General features: G+C 47.4%; 1 protein-coding gene across 1 annotated transcript in view; it reads right to left on the bottom strand.

Moving 5' to 3' along the window:
- The window catches only part of TTC27 (tetratricopeptide repeat domain 27), a 1,631,130-nt gene that overhangs the window by 977,270 nt on the left and 640,343 nt on the right, over window positions 1–13,517 (bottom strand). Inside the window, exon 6 of the mRNA XM_085612184.1 lies at window positions 1,739–1,903. Within this exon, the coding sequence (XP_085468310.1) occupies window positions 1,739–1,903 (165 nt within the window). The remainder of the gene's footprint in view (window positions 1–1,738; window positions 1,904–13,517) is intronic.

The raw sequence follows: 13,517 nt of genomic DNA, 5'->3' as shown, positions 1-13,517 counted from the left end.
TCATGCCTGGAGGACCGGGGGGGAAGCATTACAGGTCTCAGTCCCAGTGCACCGCCATTTTGCCATTTTGCCTAGGCCTGGCCGCCTCAGGCGGCTCGTTCACTCCCCCTCCACTAGCTCTTGGGGGGTCCTGCCAATCAGTGCATTATGCTTGGTGCGGGGCTGAAGCGGTCCTCCAGTCACAGTGCTGGGATGGTGTTCTACTCTCTTTTCGGGTACCCCAGCTCTCGCTGGGCGCCTCCTTCCCTGCTGTGCCCCTGGGTGCGTTCACTGCGCCCGCTAGTTAGCAGCTTTCCCCCATCCACCTTACTTCTTGGGCTGCCAGGCCCTGTGCAGGGTAGCGCTCAGTCGGGGTGCAGGAAAGAAGCTTTACAGGGTCCCAGCTGCTCCACGGCTGCTCTTCCGGCGCCTTCGTACCGGCGCGCCGCCATCTTGTGCAGGTCCAGGCGCCACAGATATTGCGTGCGCTCTCTCGCTGCTCGCACTCTCAATTGGGGCCCTGTGGCTGGTGTGGGGCCAATTTGGGGACACAGCAGTCCACTGCCCGGGTCGTCCGCGCCAGCTGGGCTTGTCAGTGCCCGCTGGGCGCCGCCATCTTGTGTTTTTCCCGGGCGCGTCCTTCGCGCTCAATTTCGGCAGTTTCAGGTCGCGGGGAGAGGTTTGTGTTACCTCCTGTGCATCCCCTCAGTCCAGGCTATTGTGGGGTTGCTGTGCGAGGTTTCTGGCCCCTGTAGTCCGCGCTGGCTTTCTCCGCGCAAGCCGGGCTTGTCAGCGCCCGCTGGGCGCCGCCATCTTATTTTTCCCGGGCACGTCCTTCGCGCTCGATTTCGGCAGTACCAGGTCGCGGGGAGAGGTTTGTGTTACCTCCTGTGCATCCCTTTAGTCCAGGCTAATGTGAGGTTGCTGTGCGAGGTGTAGGGCTTCAGGATGACTGCGGATGGCGGCCGGCCGACGGGAGCTCCGGAGCAGTGCTGCTCACTCCATCGGCGTTAGGCCCATTAACACATCACTCATGACATTTTCTATGACATCATTGATAATATCACCGCAAAATTTACAATGCAAATTTTGTTTGGGGCGCGAGTTCTAGTTACTTGATTGTAACTATAACTGGTGAATTTCTCAAGAGGAGGACTGAAAATACCTTAATTGCACAACAGCTCCAGTGCAATCACTATCACTACTCATTCAAGTTTTGGGATGGTAACCAGAATTTGTCAAGGTGCTTGTAAGGTTCAATTTCCTGCAGTCGATCCTGCAAACAAAAACTATAACAGCAACTAGGAATAGTTGTAAAAATATCTTTGGAACAACAAAAATGTCTATATGTATAAGGTTCAGAAAAAGCCAGTCTAGCATTCGGACTCTACATATAGAAGTGATGGCTGCTCTTCCTTTCCTGGGAATCTTCCAAACGAGTAAACCGAGGTTACAAGAAGGATTACATTTAAAGGGTCTAAGCGTAAGAATAGAGGATAAAAGTAAAATGTGCTCCACTGAGGAGTAATTACTTGCAAATTGTAGCTGTAGCAAGATTCGCCTGAAAATTAGAAAAAAACTACTTCCTTAAGAACTCTCCACTCTCAAATTCAGAGATGAAAGAAAAATATACAGTGTTACATTATGAACGCAAAGACAGCATTTTAAAACAGTTTAGCAAGATACTATGTATGAAAATCACAAAACGCCAACTGTAATCGATATTAGGTATTTTGCAGCTAGACAAAAAAGGACTCACCAGTCATTTCAACGTGGAGGGTTGTAATCTCTTTGGCTGCACTGAAATGGTCTTTTGCTTGTTTATAATTGTAGTAATACAAAAATGTGTATGCACATTCGAGGTGAAACTGCACAGCGAGATATCGGCAACCGTCCTCAGTGAACAAACCTTCAATTTTCAGCACTGCAAAAAAACAGAAGAATGTTGAAGAAATAACAGAGACCAATTTGCAAAGGGTAAAAAAAAAAAAAAAACACATTTGCAGTAGGTTTACAACTTACAACCTCAACTGATCAAACAATATATCATGTACTTGACATACTGATGACAAATAACAGACGTAATTAAGTATGTCATGGGTACTTTTATTAAGAACGAATAAAAAAAACTTTTTAGAATGAGTTTGATTACACATGGTTAAGTGATATGTAGACTTGGGCACATTTTTGCCTTTTTTATGACCTTTGAAGTCTTGTTCGAACAGAAAAGTGTAGCCTAGAGACTTTCTTGCTTGAGCTAGTCTCTTGCAGATACCTCATGTGACATTTGCACGCTATTGTGAATAAAAAGCTATGTGAGATACCAGCAGACCTCATTTCATTCTGAAAATTAAATTTTGCAAAGGTTTTCATTAAATTTCGTAAAATTAAAAGCATAAATTTAGGGTCCCTAGCATTGCGTAGATGTATTCAGGCTCCTGAAATATAATACCCAAATGCCAATTTTATTTGCAGTGTTGCGCTTTTTAATTTCTACGTGGTGTGCGCTTAAGTCGCTTCTGGAAACCAACCCAAGGACTTAAGCCAATACTTTCTTTTATATGGGACATGCCCCATTTTAATCTAATTTATAAAAGTTAACCCTGTTTCCAACAGGTTTGTAGTCGATTTTAAGCCTGAGGGAGTAGTGAACACTAACTTTAGGCACTTTATTACAGGGGTTATACTTACTTTGTAGGTTGTCCCTGGGCAGTGGAAGGCGCGAGGTCCCATTGATGGTTGTGGGCAATGTTATATGTAATCAAGGACTCCACTGGGTTAAAAGACTGTATATTCTGTCAAATTTTGAATGTTGTATATTTTTTACTATATTTTAATAGGGTAGGGTAGTACATATTATGTATATCACTTTTCGGATACTCCATCAATTGTAGTTGTAATGAAGACCTCGCCGGATATTTGAAGCTGTATTTTTATAATGATTGTTTTAATGCATTGTATAATTATTGTAAACACACTGTTATGGTCTATTTGACTGAAATAAACTATTCGAAACTAAATGAGAAGCACACAAACCAAGTCCATCTAATGATAAATTTCCTTATCAATGTAGCGTCAAAGTGGGCACAACCCCCAGGAGAATCAGATGGTGATGAAAGGGTGCCATGAGATTGTGCATAGAACACTGACAAAAATAATTTGTCTTCTTAAAGACCACCCTCTAACTGCCCATAGAAAATAGTTTGTGTTATGATGCATTATGTTATTTAGCACATTCAAATTATAATGCCTAGTTCCTGGGCTGTACAACATGAGATGTCTATAACTCAATTACCCCCGGTGGAAGAGAGCACAGCGGGCAAAACTATATACTCCAAAATCATCTCATATACATAGCAGACTGAGAAGAAGGTAAGTGGTAACCAGTGAATTATCCAGTAGAGGATTACCCTCACAATGCAAAGACTGGAAAAGCCATTTGGTTTTGACTTCATTTTAAAGCCCATGGAACAGTTATTGGAGTGGTAATTTTGCCACACCTGTAGTACAATTGTGTCTGTAACAACCTTTTCTGGCAGCTTAACATCCACAGCACCTTTTTTAGCACAGGCTGTTCCGAACAATGAAGAAGCCGATAACCTTTGGTATCGCGAGGTTAAAATTGCATCAAAGATGGTATTTTGCAGGGATTCTGTATAGAACAGAACTATGCCTGGGATCATAGAACATAAAGTATGTAGGGACTTAGTCGCCATACCAACTCAGTACCTATGGGCCCAAATCCTGACTAACCCATAGTGCTTTACCTGCCCTCTGAACCTTCCCGAGTGACAGGTAAGTAAGCACCCCAGAACACAACACTCGGAACCCTCTCAGGGGTCGTGGTAACAGGTCATCACCTTTCGTTCTCTCACTCATACAGGTCCACAATAAACAGAAAAGGGACACGAAGAAAGCTTACAATATTTAATGAAACTATCATGCTCTATCATAAAGCAATTGTGCTGCAATTAAAAATATATGCAAATCAGCAATGTAATTAGCATGATTAAAAAACTGGACACAATGAAAAGTCATAGCGAATGACAAATCTGCCTAAGCCTACCCTCACTATGGGAGCACAGTGATATATTCGAGATCTCTGGATTTAGTGCCACACCCCATATCTGACAATCATAATCACTTGGTCTACATCTCAGACGTGCAGCTCACTCGTCTCAGGACCGTTTCTCTGCCAGCATCTCTCCTCTCTAGTTTCAGAAAGACAAGCCTTGACTAACATGATCAGAATAGCCTTTTTCGAAAACAGCAGCTGGATTCCTCTATTATGTCTAGGTATTAGTGTCCAACTACAGAGAAAAACAGAGCACAATGTTGTTTGACCTTGTACGAAATTTCAGACTGAAACCCAGCAGATGAGCTGAATAACAAAACACGTGCAGCCTGTTTAAAAAATAACAGTGTGGCACAAAAGAACAAGTTACCGAAGGTAAGTAACTTCTTCATCTGAAAGAGAGAATTAGTTATAGATTCCTTACCTTAGAATAGAAACCGCAGCAATACTAACCCCCGAAGTGGGTCTGCGAACCAAGTTCACAGCAGAAAGTCCTGTAAAACCGAACGGCCAAAGAAGCCGTCCCTCCGGATATGGCTGTCCAGGCAGTAGTGCTTTGTAAAAGTGTGCAGAGACGTCCACGTAGCTGCCTGACAGATGTCATTGAGGGGAACACCACGTCCCATCCCAAAGCAGTAGTAGCTGCCGTCGCCCTGGTGGAATAGGAGCGCAGTCCCACTGGAGGCTCCTTCTTTGCCAAAGAATAGCAGGCTTTGATGCACAAAACGACCCACCTAGAGATGGTCCATTTGTACATGGCCCGAACTTTTTTGGCGCCCACGTAGCCGACAAAGAGCTGGTCATCCACCCGGAATTGCTTGGTGCGCTCCAAATAAAAAAAGAAAGCGCACGTTTTTGATCCCGACGCTGGAGCCTCTCTTGCTCCTTAGAAGGATGCGGAGGCAGAAAGAAGGTGGGCAAAGTGATGGTTTGACCTATATGGAAAGAAGTAACCACCTTAGGAAGAAAGGAAGGTCTGGTTCTTAGGACGACCTTGGCCGGATGAATCGCCAGAAAAGGAGGTTTTGAAGAGAGATCCTGGAGCTCACTCACCCTGCGAGCAGAAGTGATGGCAACCAGAAAGGCAGTCTTTAACCCCTTCAGTGCCCATGACGAGATGGTCTCGTCATGGGCCGCGGTTGCGCTGTGCCCATGACGAGACCATCTCGTCATGAACTCCGCCCGCTAATAGAAAGCCCGGCACAGGGCGGGGAAAGGGCGGGGCACGCAAGAGGTTAAAGTAAAAAGTCTGAGAGGACAGTTATGAAGTGGCTCAAAAGGAGCGCACATAAGGTAAGTAAGAACCAAGTTCAAGTCCTACTGAGGCACTACGAAGGGAACAGGAGGAAAAAGATGAGTAATGCCCTTAAGAAAGCGATTTACAACAGGGGACTTGAAAAGAGAAGGCTGATTAGGAAGCCTAAGAAAAGCTGAAATGACCGAGAGGTAGCCCTTAAGAGCGCCAGAGCAGAACCCTGCTGGGCCAAGGAAAGAAGGAACAAGAGAACCTCAGAAAGGGGATCCATAGCCTTTGCTGCGCACCATGCCACAAATTTGTTCCATCTACAGGCATAAACCGTCTTAGTGGAGGGACATCTGGCTGCCAAGATAACATCACAGACTTCCGGAAGCAGGTCAAAAGCCGTCAACTGCCGCTGCTCAATCTCCATTCAAGGAGGTGGAGACTGGACAGGTTCGGCTGGAGAACCACCCCCTGCTGCAGCAACAGAAGATACTCCCGAAGAGGCAGTCTGATCGGAGGATCGATGGCCATGTACAGCAGCTCGGGATACCAGACTCTTCATGCCCCATCCGGAACCACAAGTATGACTTGGGCCCGGTCGCACTTGATCTCCTTCAGCTCTCTGGGCAGAAGTGGTATAGGCGGAAAAGCGTATAGAAGACCGCAACTCCACTCTCGCCGAAAAGTGTCGCCTAGCGAGTGCCGCCTTGGAAATACCAACATGCAGAACTGCTGACAATGCGCGTTCTCTTCTGTGGCGAATAGATCTAACCAAGGCTCTCCCCACTGCTGAAAGAGATCTTGCACCACCTTCGAGTAAAGACGCCATTCGTGATCCATCATGCACCGCGGCTGAGTTCGTCCACCCTGGCCTTCAGTGAACCTACCAGGTGTTGAACCACCGGAGATAGGCCCTGATGTTCCAGCCATGTCCAGGACAGAGAGCCTCTTGACATGGGGTCCACGACCCCACCCCGCCCTGTTTGTCGCAGTACCACATGGCGGTGGTGTTGTCCGTTAACACCTGCACCACTCTTCACCGGACAGAGGGAAGGAAGACTTTTAGTGCAAGCTGGATTGCCCGCTGCGCCAGAAGGTTGATGTGGAGCCCGGACTACGCGGAGACCAGAGGCCTCTGATCTCCACCTCTCTCATGTGGCTGCCCCACCCCAAAAGTGACGCATCCATCACAACTGGGAACTCTGATTGAGGAAGGGAGAGAGCTCGGCAGTTGACCCCATCCTGGTTTGTTAGCCACCACTGCAATTGTCAGGCAGTGCCCTAAGAGATCTGAACGCAATCGGACAGATTCCTCTGATGCAGTGCCCACAGCAGAGCCTGCATACGCCACCTGGCATGATCTACCAGCAGGATGCAGGAGGCCATGAGGCCCAGCAGCCACAGGGTCATTTTGACCGAAACCCGGGATAGAGGGTGAAAGATCGTAATCATAGCCCGAATATCCCGGACTCGCTGCTCGGGAGTATAAGCCCGAAACTGCATCGTGTCGAGAAACGCTCCGATGAAAAGGAGCTTCTGAGAGGAAATCAGATGTGACTTTGCTGTAGTCTGGAGGTGGAAGACGACTGCCTGGGGCAAGCCCGCCTTCATCAGCCAGTCGTCGAGATAAGGGAAGACTGGAACCCCTGATCTGGGCAGATGAGCTTTGACCACTGCCATCACTTTTGTGAACACCCGAGGGGTGCTGTTAACGGCAAAGGGGAGCACGGTATACTGAAAGTGCTTGTGGCCTACCTTGAACCGCAGGTAACGCCGGTGGGCCGGCAGGATGGGGATGTTAAAATAAATGTCCTGCAAGTCCAACACTACCTTCCAGTCTCCATGGTCGAGGGCAGACAGAACCTGAGCTAGCGTCAACAGTTTGTACTTCTCCTTCGGGAGGAAGTGTTTGAGGTTCCTGAGATCCATGATAGGACGCAGGCCCTTGTCCTTCTTGGGCACCAGAAAGTAGTGGGAATAGCAACCATGACCTGCTTCCGGGGCAGGGACTCGCTCAACGCCTCCCTTGGCCAGGAGAGCCGTAACTTTCAGTTGGAGAAGGGCCAGATGATCCTCCTACATGCAATGGTACAGAGGAAGCATGGCTGGGAGGGTAGTCTTGAAGGGGAGGGAGTAGCCCCTTCGGACTATTTGCAAAAGCAACGTGTCCAATGTGATGGTGCACCAGTGGGGGAGGTGATGGCGAATCCTGCTGCCCACTGGCGATTGGTTGCCCAGAAAGGTCTGACCAGGAGGGTTTGGAGGCTGCTGCAGAGGGGGCGATGGTGGACTGGCACACTCGCTGGCCCCCAGACCCACGACGGTGGTTTCCACGTCCCCAGTCGCGCAGGGGCTGGACAGTTTGCGCCAGCCTGTGGCTCTGGGTGGGGCTTGATGGGGCACCCCTTCCATAGCCTTGAAAGGGGCGAAAAGCAGACTGCGCAGGATGGGTGGTGGAGAGACCCAAGGACATGGCCACAGCCCGAGAGTCCTTAAAGCGCTGTAGCGCACTGTCTACTTTGTTGCCGAAGAGGTGACGCCATCAAAGGGCATGTCCATCAGGGTAGCTTGGATATCCCCGGAAAAACCAGTCGACCTCAGCCAGGCGTAGCGTCGAAGGGCTACCAACGTTGAAATCATCCAGCCCAGCAAGTCAGTGGGGTCAAGTCCACAGCGTATAGTAAACTTAGCTGCATCTCTCCCCTCGGCGACTGCACAGGAGAACATGTCCAGGGCCTCCTCCGGGCACTGGGGCAGCACCTGGGCTACTGCATCCTGCACAGAGTGGGTGTAACCACCCAAAAGACATGCAGTGTTTACTGAACGCAGTCCCAAGCTGGAGGAAGAAAACTTCTTCCCAAGATGGTTGCGCTTTTTGGATTCCCTATCAGGTGATGCTGTAGGAAATGCACCTTTGGACGTGGAGGCTTGGACCACCAAGCTCTCAGGGGTGGGGTGTTGGGAGAGGAAAGTGGGGTCGCCCGGAGCTGGGCTATCATCCTATCCACAGGAGCCCCGGTGCTGGGCCTGGACCAGGTGCCCAGAAGGATGTCCGTTAGGGCTTCACTGAACGGCAGCATGGGCTCCGAAGAGCTCGCTGCCGGTTGAAGCACCTCTGTCTGGAGGTTAGTCCTGCCCGCCACCGTAGGTAGCTCGAGATTGAGAGCCTCAGCCGCCCAACGCAACACCACTGTGTAAGAAGCTCCCTCCTCCGTAGCCACGGTAGGAGGAGACAACATGCCAAGGTCTAGGGAGTTGTCCAGACCATTCCTCTCTCCAGTCCGGGTCGTACTCCAACTGATTAGTTAAAGGGTCACCAGACGTCTCCCAGTCCTCTTCACTCTCCTCTGGCTGCCAATCTGGCCTGAACACACCAGGGTTGAACAAGGGAACAAAAGTACCCATCAACGCCAGCCCAGCTCTGTGTCCACGTCAGGGTGGAGGCCGGAGTCGACAGCGGCTGGGGACACAACTGGCGTCGGCAGTGGACGTGGTGCGAGTGGATTCGGTGCCGGGGGAGGTGTTATGAGGTCGACGGGCGCCAATCCGAATCCAGGCCTGGATCCAAGGGAACCCTGCGGTGCCAAGGCCGGAGCCGCCGGCATCGAAAGCCTAGGGCCCACAGCCGAGTCGGTGGGGCCCGAAGGTGCACCAGCAGAGTCGGGCTGCCCAAAGATGGCATGCATCACTTCGTAAAAAGCTTGAAGCTGGGCAGGGGTCGTTTCGGGTCCCGGGAAGGGAGGGAAACTCGGAGCCGACCCTTCGGGCTCCGCAGGCGGAGCCGCAGGAGGGGCATCTGCCGCATCCCTCGTCGCATCGGCCGACGGAGGGGGAGAAGTCGAAGAGCAACAAAGCTTCTTCGACTTCTTCTTGTGCTCAGTTAAAAGGAACTACCAACGCTGCCATATACCAAACAGCGTGCAAGTAGCAGCCCAACAAACAAGCTGCGTTCAGACAGCACAGTACTAGGCTGCCTCCGGGGAATACTTTTTTGTGCCACTACCTCCAGCTTTTTCCACTCTCTATCTTGGGGTGAGTAGGAAAGGCTCCTGGATTCTACTTACTTGTGGGGGAAGCCAGCACCATTCCTGGATTTCTGATGTCCTCTACGTTCTTCCCCGGCGTGGGCCTGAAAAAAGCTTTGCATCTCACTCCATAATGGTCTTTGAATTAATTTTGTGGCAGAGGACCACGTTGATGAGTCCTGCCTTGAACCAAGGCATAACAGACAATTTTCATATGGGTCTGTAAAGGACATCTATCTATCACACCTGAGGCAGGGTTTGAAACTGAATTGTTTGGTGAGAACATGTAGGAAGCACTGCACCAAACAACTTTATTGGGGCAGAAATATCTTCACTCAAGTTGAGGAGACAAGCTACAGACCTGCGTCAAAAGTTGCAGAGAACACAAAACGGCTATGTTATGGAACACTCTACCTAACGATCTTAGACTGATTGACAAGGAACTCCCGTTTAGAAAGGCTTTGAAGACCTGGCTATTCAGACTACCTTAGAGACTGGCGCAAGCCGCTCTTCGCTCTATCTCTTGTGCTTGTAGGACGCTAGCGCCGGGACACTTCCGTTGGAAGTAGCTGTCGCGCTTTATAAATATTAATAATAATAATAATAATAATAATAACTGATGTTGGGACGCGGGGGCTTTTTTCCTTCAGGGACATCACCAAGACTATACTTGAAATGTTGATATGGAACGAGCCCCCCTCATGGTACCCGAGAGCTATGTAAGAAAGTTTGCGGATCCAGTCTCGAACCTGAAATATTCAAAGGTGAGGAAGCTGCAGGTAGAAGTATTCATCAGAATCTCCAGTTTGGTCTTTAGACAGGCCTCCATGGAAATAGAAATTAATTTAGAAAATTAGTATTTTCAAATCAACATCACATGATTTTTTTTGCCAAAGAATATTATTTAGAATAGGAGATAAGGCCAAAAACATGTGGAAAAAATAACAAGACACCTGAGGGAACACTCAATATCTCATTGAGGTTAAGCCAAGCTCTAATCTAAGGCACTCAACCAGGGTGGCTTGTTTTTATCAAAAATAGGCCTTCCAGAATAGAGATGGTACCTCACTGACTTTATCTCATCTGGAAAGGGTTTGGGCTCACTGGCATATAAGGCAATGGCTGGGATTTTAGAAATGTATACTTTGACTAACAATCACAACTCTTCTGGTTTTGGCAGGGGCGTTTTTATTGGGTTGACCAAGATAAGATATTTAGACTTTGGCAAAGAGGATAGGCTGTCGAGTTGCATGTCTACCAAACTAAAGGTCCGTCTGTCTGATTTACTGATTGATGGATCTTAAATGTCAGAGAAGGACACTTTGCCATCTTAACCGTTGACATACTTTCTCAACGGCCTGACAGAGTAAGGGCCATTGGCAGTTTGGCTATTCAACCACCTATTCGGTATAGAGTGGGCGAGTCAAGAATTCACTGCTCCTTGCCATCAGAAAAAGCTAGTAAAAAAAAAAAGGGGGAAGTGACAACTGCAAAATAACTCCCACACCATTGGAGATAGCTCCAATGGTGTGGGGGGTCATTAGTTTTTGTATTTCCTGCTTTGTGTTTTTGAAAATATAAAAACATGTTAAAGGTTTGACAGGCGGTACTGCCGTTAGGACGATACCATATGTCAAACGTTTGATACACTGACAGACACAGCTGTGATGACGGAGCCTCCCAATTTTAACAGATGTATGCTATACTGGCAGACATGTCTAAATCGGGAGTACGTTTTCAGTGTCACCCTAAAGAGTAAATACTGTACTCAAAATTATAAATTGGACCCTCTTTCTCCAAAGTAGGAATAGTGATTGAAAATGTGAAGACAGCTATTGTTTATCAGCCCACAGGATTATGTGCTACCTGAAATTCCCATGACTTAATTCGCTAATCATTTCTAAATCCATTTTACTTGTGGGGTTGAAACAGACACAAGATAATGCTGGGTTAAAGTGATTGAAAGCAGGCGCCCGTGTTACAGGGGCGGTCGTGCTGCTTAAAAAAACGTAAGCGGTTTCAGCTGAAGCAGCGCATGTCCAGCCTGCAGTAAGAGAAACTCAATAAAGTAAATAGTACTTACAGACTAAATAACAGGTCCCGTGTAACAACCGAAGTAAGGGGACCGGTCGCCATGGGAGTGTACAAATAAAGACAAGGCCGTACTAAGGAGGGACTAACAAGCCTATTAACGAATCCGAAGACAGCATTTACGAAAGACAATGACACAAGCCAATGAAAAATATGGGAGGAGAGTGGGCGCGGCTTCTCTTCCATACTCTACTTCAGCACCCTCCCAGAGCGAGCAGTGCATGTGCGCTGCCACTAGGCTCGACCATTGGGATAATCACATATCATTCGTTGCATCTGCTTCAGCAAAAGGTCCAGATTAAGAGGGGATTCTGTAATAGGAGTCAAGTGCAAATTGCAGATCAACCATTCAGAAGACTCATTACTTGAAGTGGCCAGGATATTTGGACATCTAAAACATATAAACAAGTTAAATCACATAAAAAAAGAACAGTTGAATCGACCCGTAATAAAAGGGTCCCAACTGGCATGGCCCTTCAAGCGAAGCAACAGATAGACTGTAAAAGACCCTTTAGCTGAAGATTTCAAAATCATGTGTTAACCAAGTTTGCCGAAAACCAAATATCTGAGTCCTGGAAGAGAGAGAAACAGTCATCATGCTCCAGTAAACTATCCAATCTGGATATGTTCCAGCAGAGAAGGCTTCAGCCACTTTCAGGGCTGTCCTTCACTGGCACTTGAATTTAAAACACTAAGAATTAATGAGCAATTCAATGGGTCCACAGCAGATCTTCTGTTAGTGTTTGAGGTTAATTCTGCAATTCTCGGAGGGTCATCGGAACATGTAGCAATCAAGCTGGAGGCACGACGTTTTATGTGCTCATGAAGAAAATACATAGTTAGTGACTGGGATTTTTTAGCAAAGAAGTTTTGGTCTGTTATGGGCCATTATTCGACTGCATCATTGCAAGGCAGGTGTACCAAGGATGTGCACTTATTTCCATTTTTTCAAATGTTCATGTTTTTTTCATTTTAAATGGGTACACATCCAAGAAGTTGCGCGTATGTTACCTCAAAAGGCCAAACAGGCATGATTTCATCAAGGAAATTAAAAACCCAATAGAGCAAAGTCACCCTCTGAGGGAATAATGAGAGACAGTGTAAAGAATCATGTTGAGTCCAAAAATACATGGACAATTGTGCTGTGATACAAGCACTATAACAATACTTTTTAACATTATGCAATACATATATCAGAAGCCCAAGTCAAGCCAGAGTTGGGATCTATATATTGACATCAAGAAAGGAATAACATTTTAGCCATGATCAAGACCTGTAGTGGTCAAAGAGTGTCAGTATTTATTAATTTGGTCACCATTTCAAAACAATATTAGAGCACCCTTTTCTAGTGTGTGGCAAATCCTTAGACTTTGCACTCATTTGGTCAAGCACCACGAAACTTTGAAGACCTAATGCCTACTTACTCTACAACAGTACACTCCAATCCACCACACGTGACACCACTCTACGACATGACACTCCACTGCACGCTATTCAACATCTCAGACATTCCAGTTCATTCTACACCACTCCACTCTAAGACACTGCAACACACACCACTATGAGATGTCAATCCTCTATACTGTACAACATGCCACTCCACTGTACCCAACTTCATTTTACGCTACTTTACGCTATTCCACTGTATGCCACTCCACTCTATGCTGTTCCACTCCACTGAATGCCACTCTACTTTATGCTAATTCACTGCACCACTCAAATCTATGCGACTCCACTTTATGTCACTCTGTACACTATTCCACTCTACGCAATTCCACTCTACTCCACTGTACGCTATTCCACTGTACGCAATTCCATTGTATGTCACTCCACTGTACGCTATTCGGCTCCACTTCTCGCTGTTCCACTGTTTGCCACTCCACTGTATGCTATTGCACTCTACACCATTCCACTGTGCGACAAGCTACTTGACTCTACTCTAAGACATGCCACTCCACTCTATGCCACTAAACACACTCCACTTTCTGGTATTCTATTGTACACCACTCCACTCTACGCTAGTCCACTGTATGCCACTTTAGTGTACACCACTCCACTGTACTCTATTCCACTCCACTCAAAGACAGTCCACAGCACTCCACTT

This window comes from Triturus cristatus, chromosome 6 (genome assembly GCF_964204655.1).
Source record: "Triturus cristatus chromosome 6, aTriCri1.1, whole genome shotgun sequence".
Taxonomy (NCBI): Eukaryota; Metazoa; Chordata; class Amphibia; order Caudata; family Salamandridae; genus Triturus; species Triturus cristatus.
Note: the sequence above shows the minus strand (reverse complement) of the source record. Positions and strands in the feature narration are given on the sequence as shown.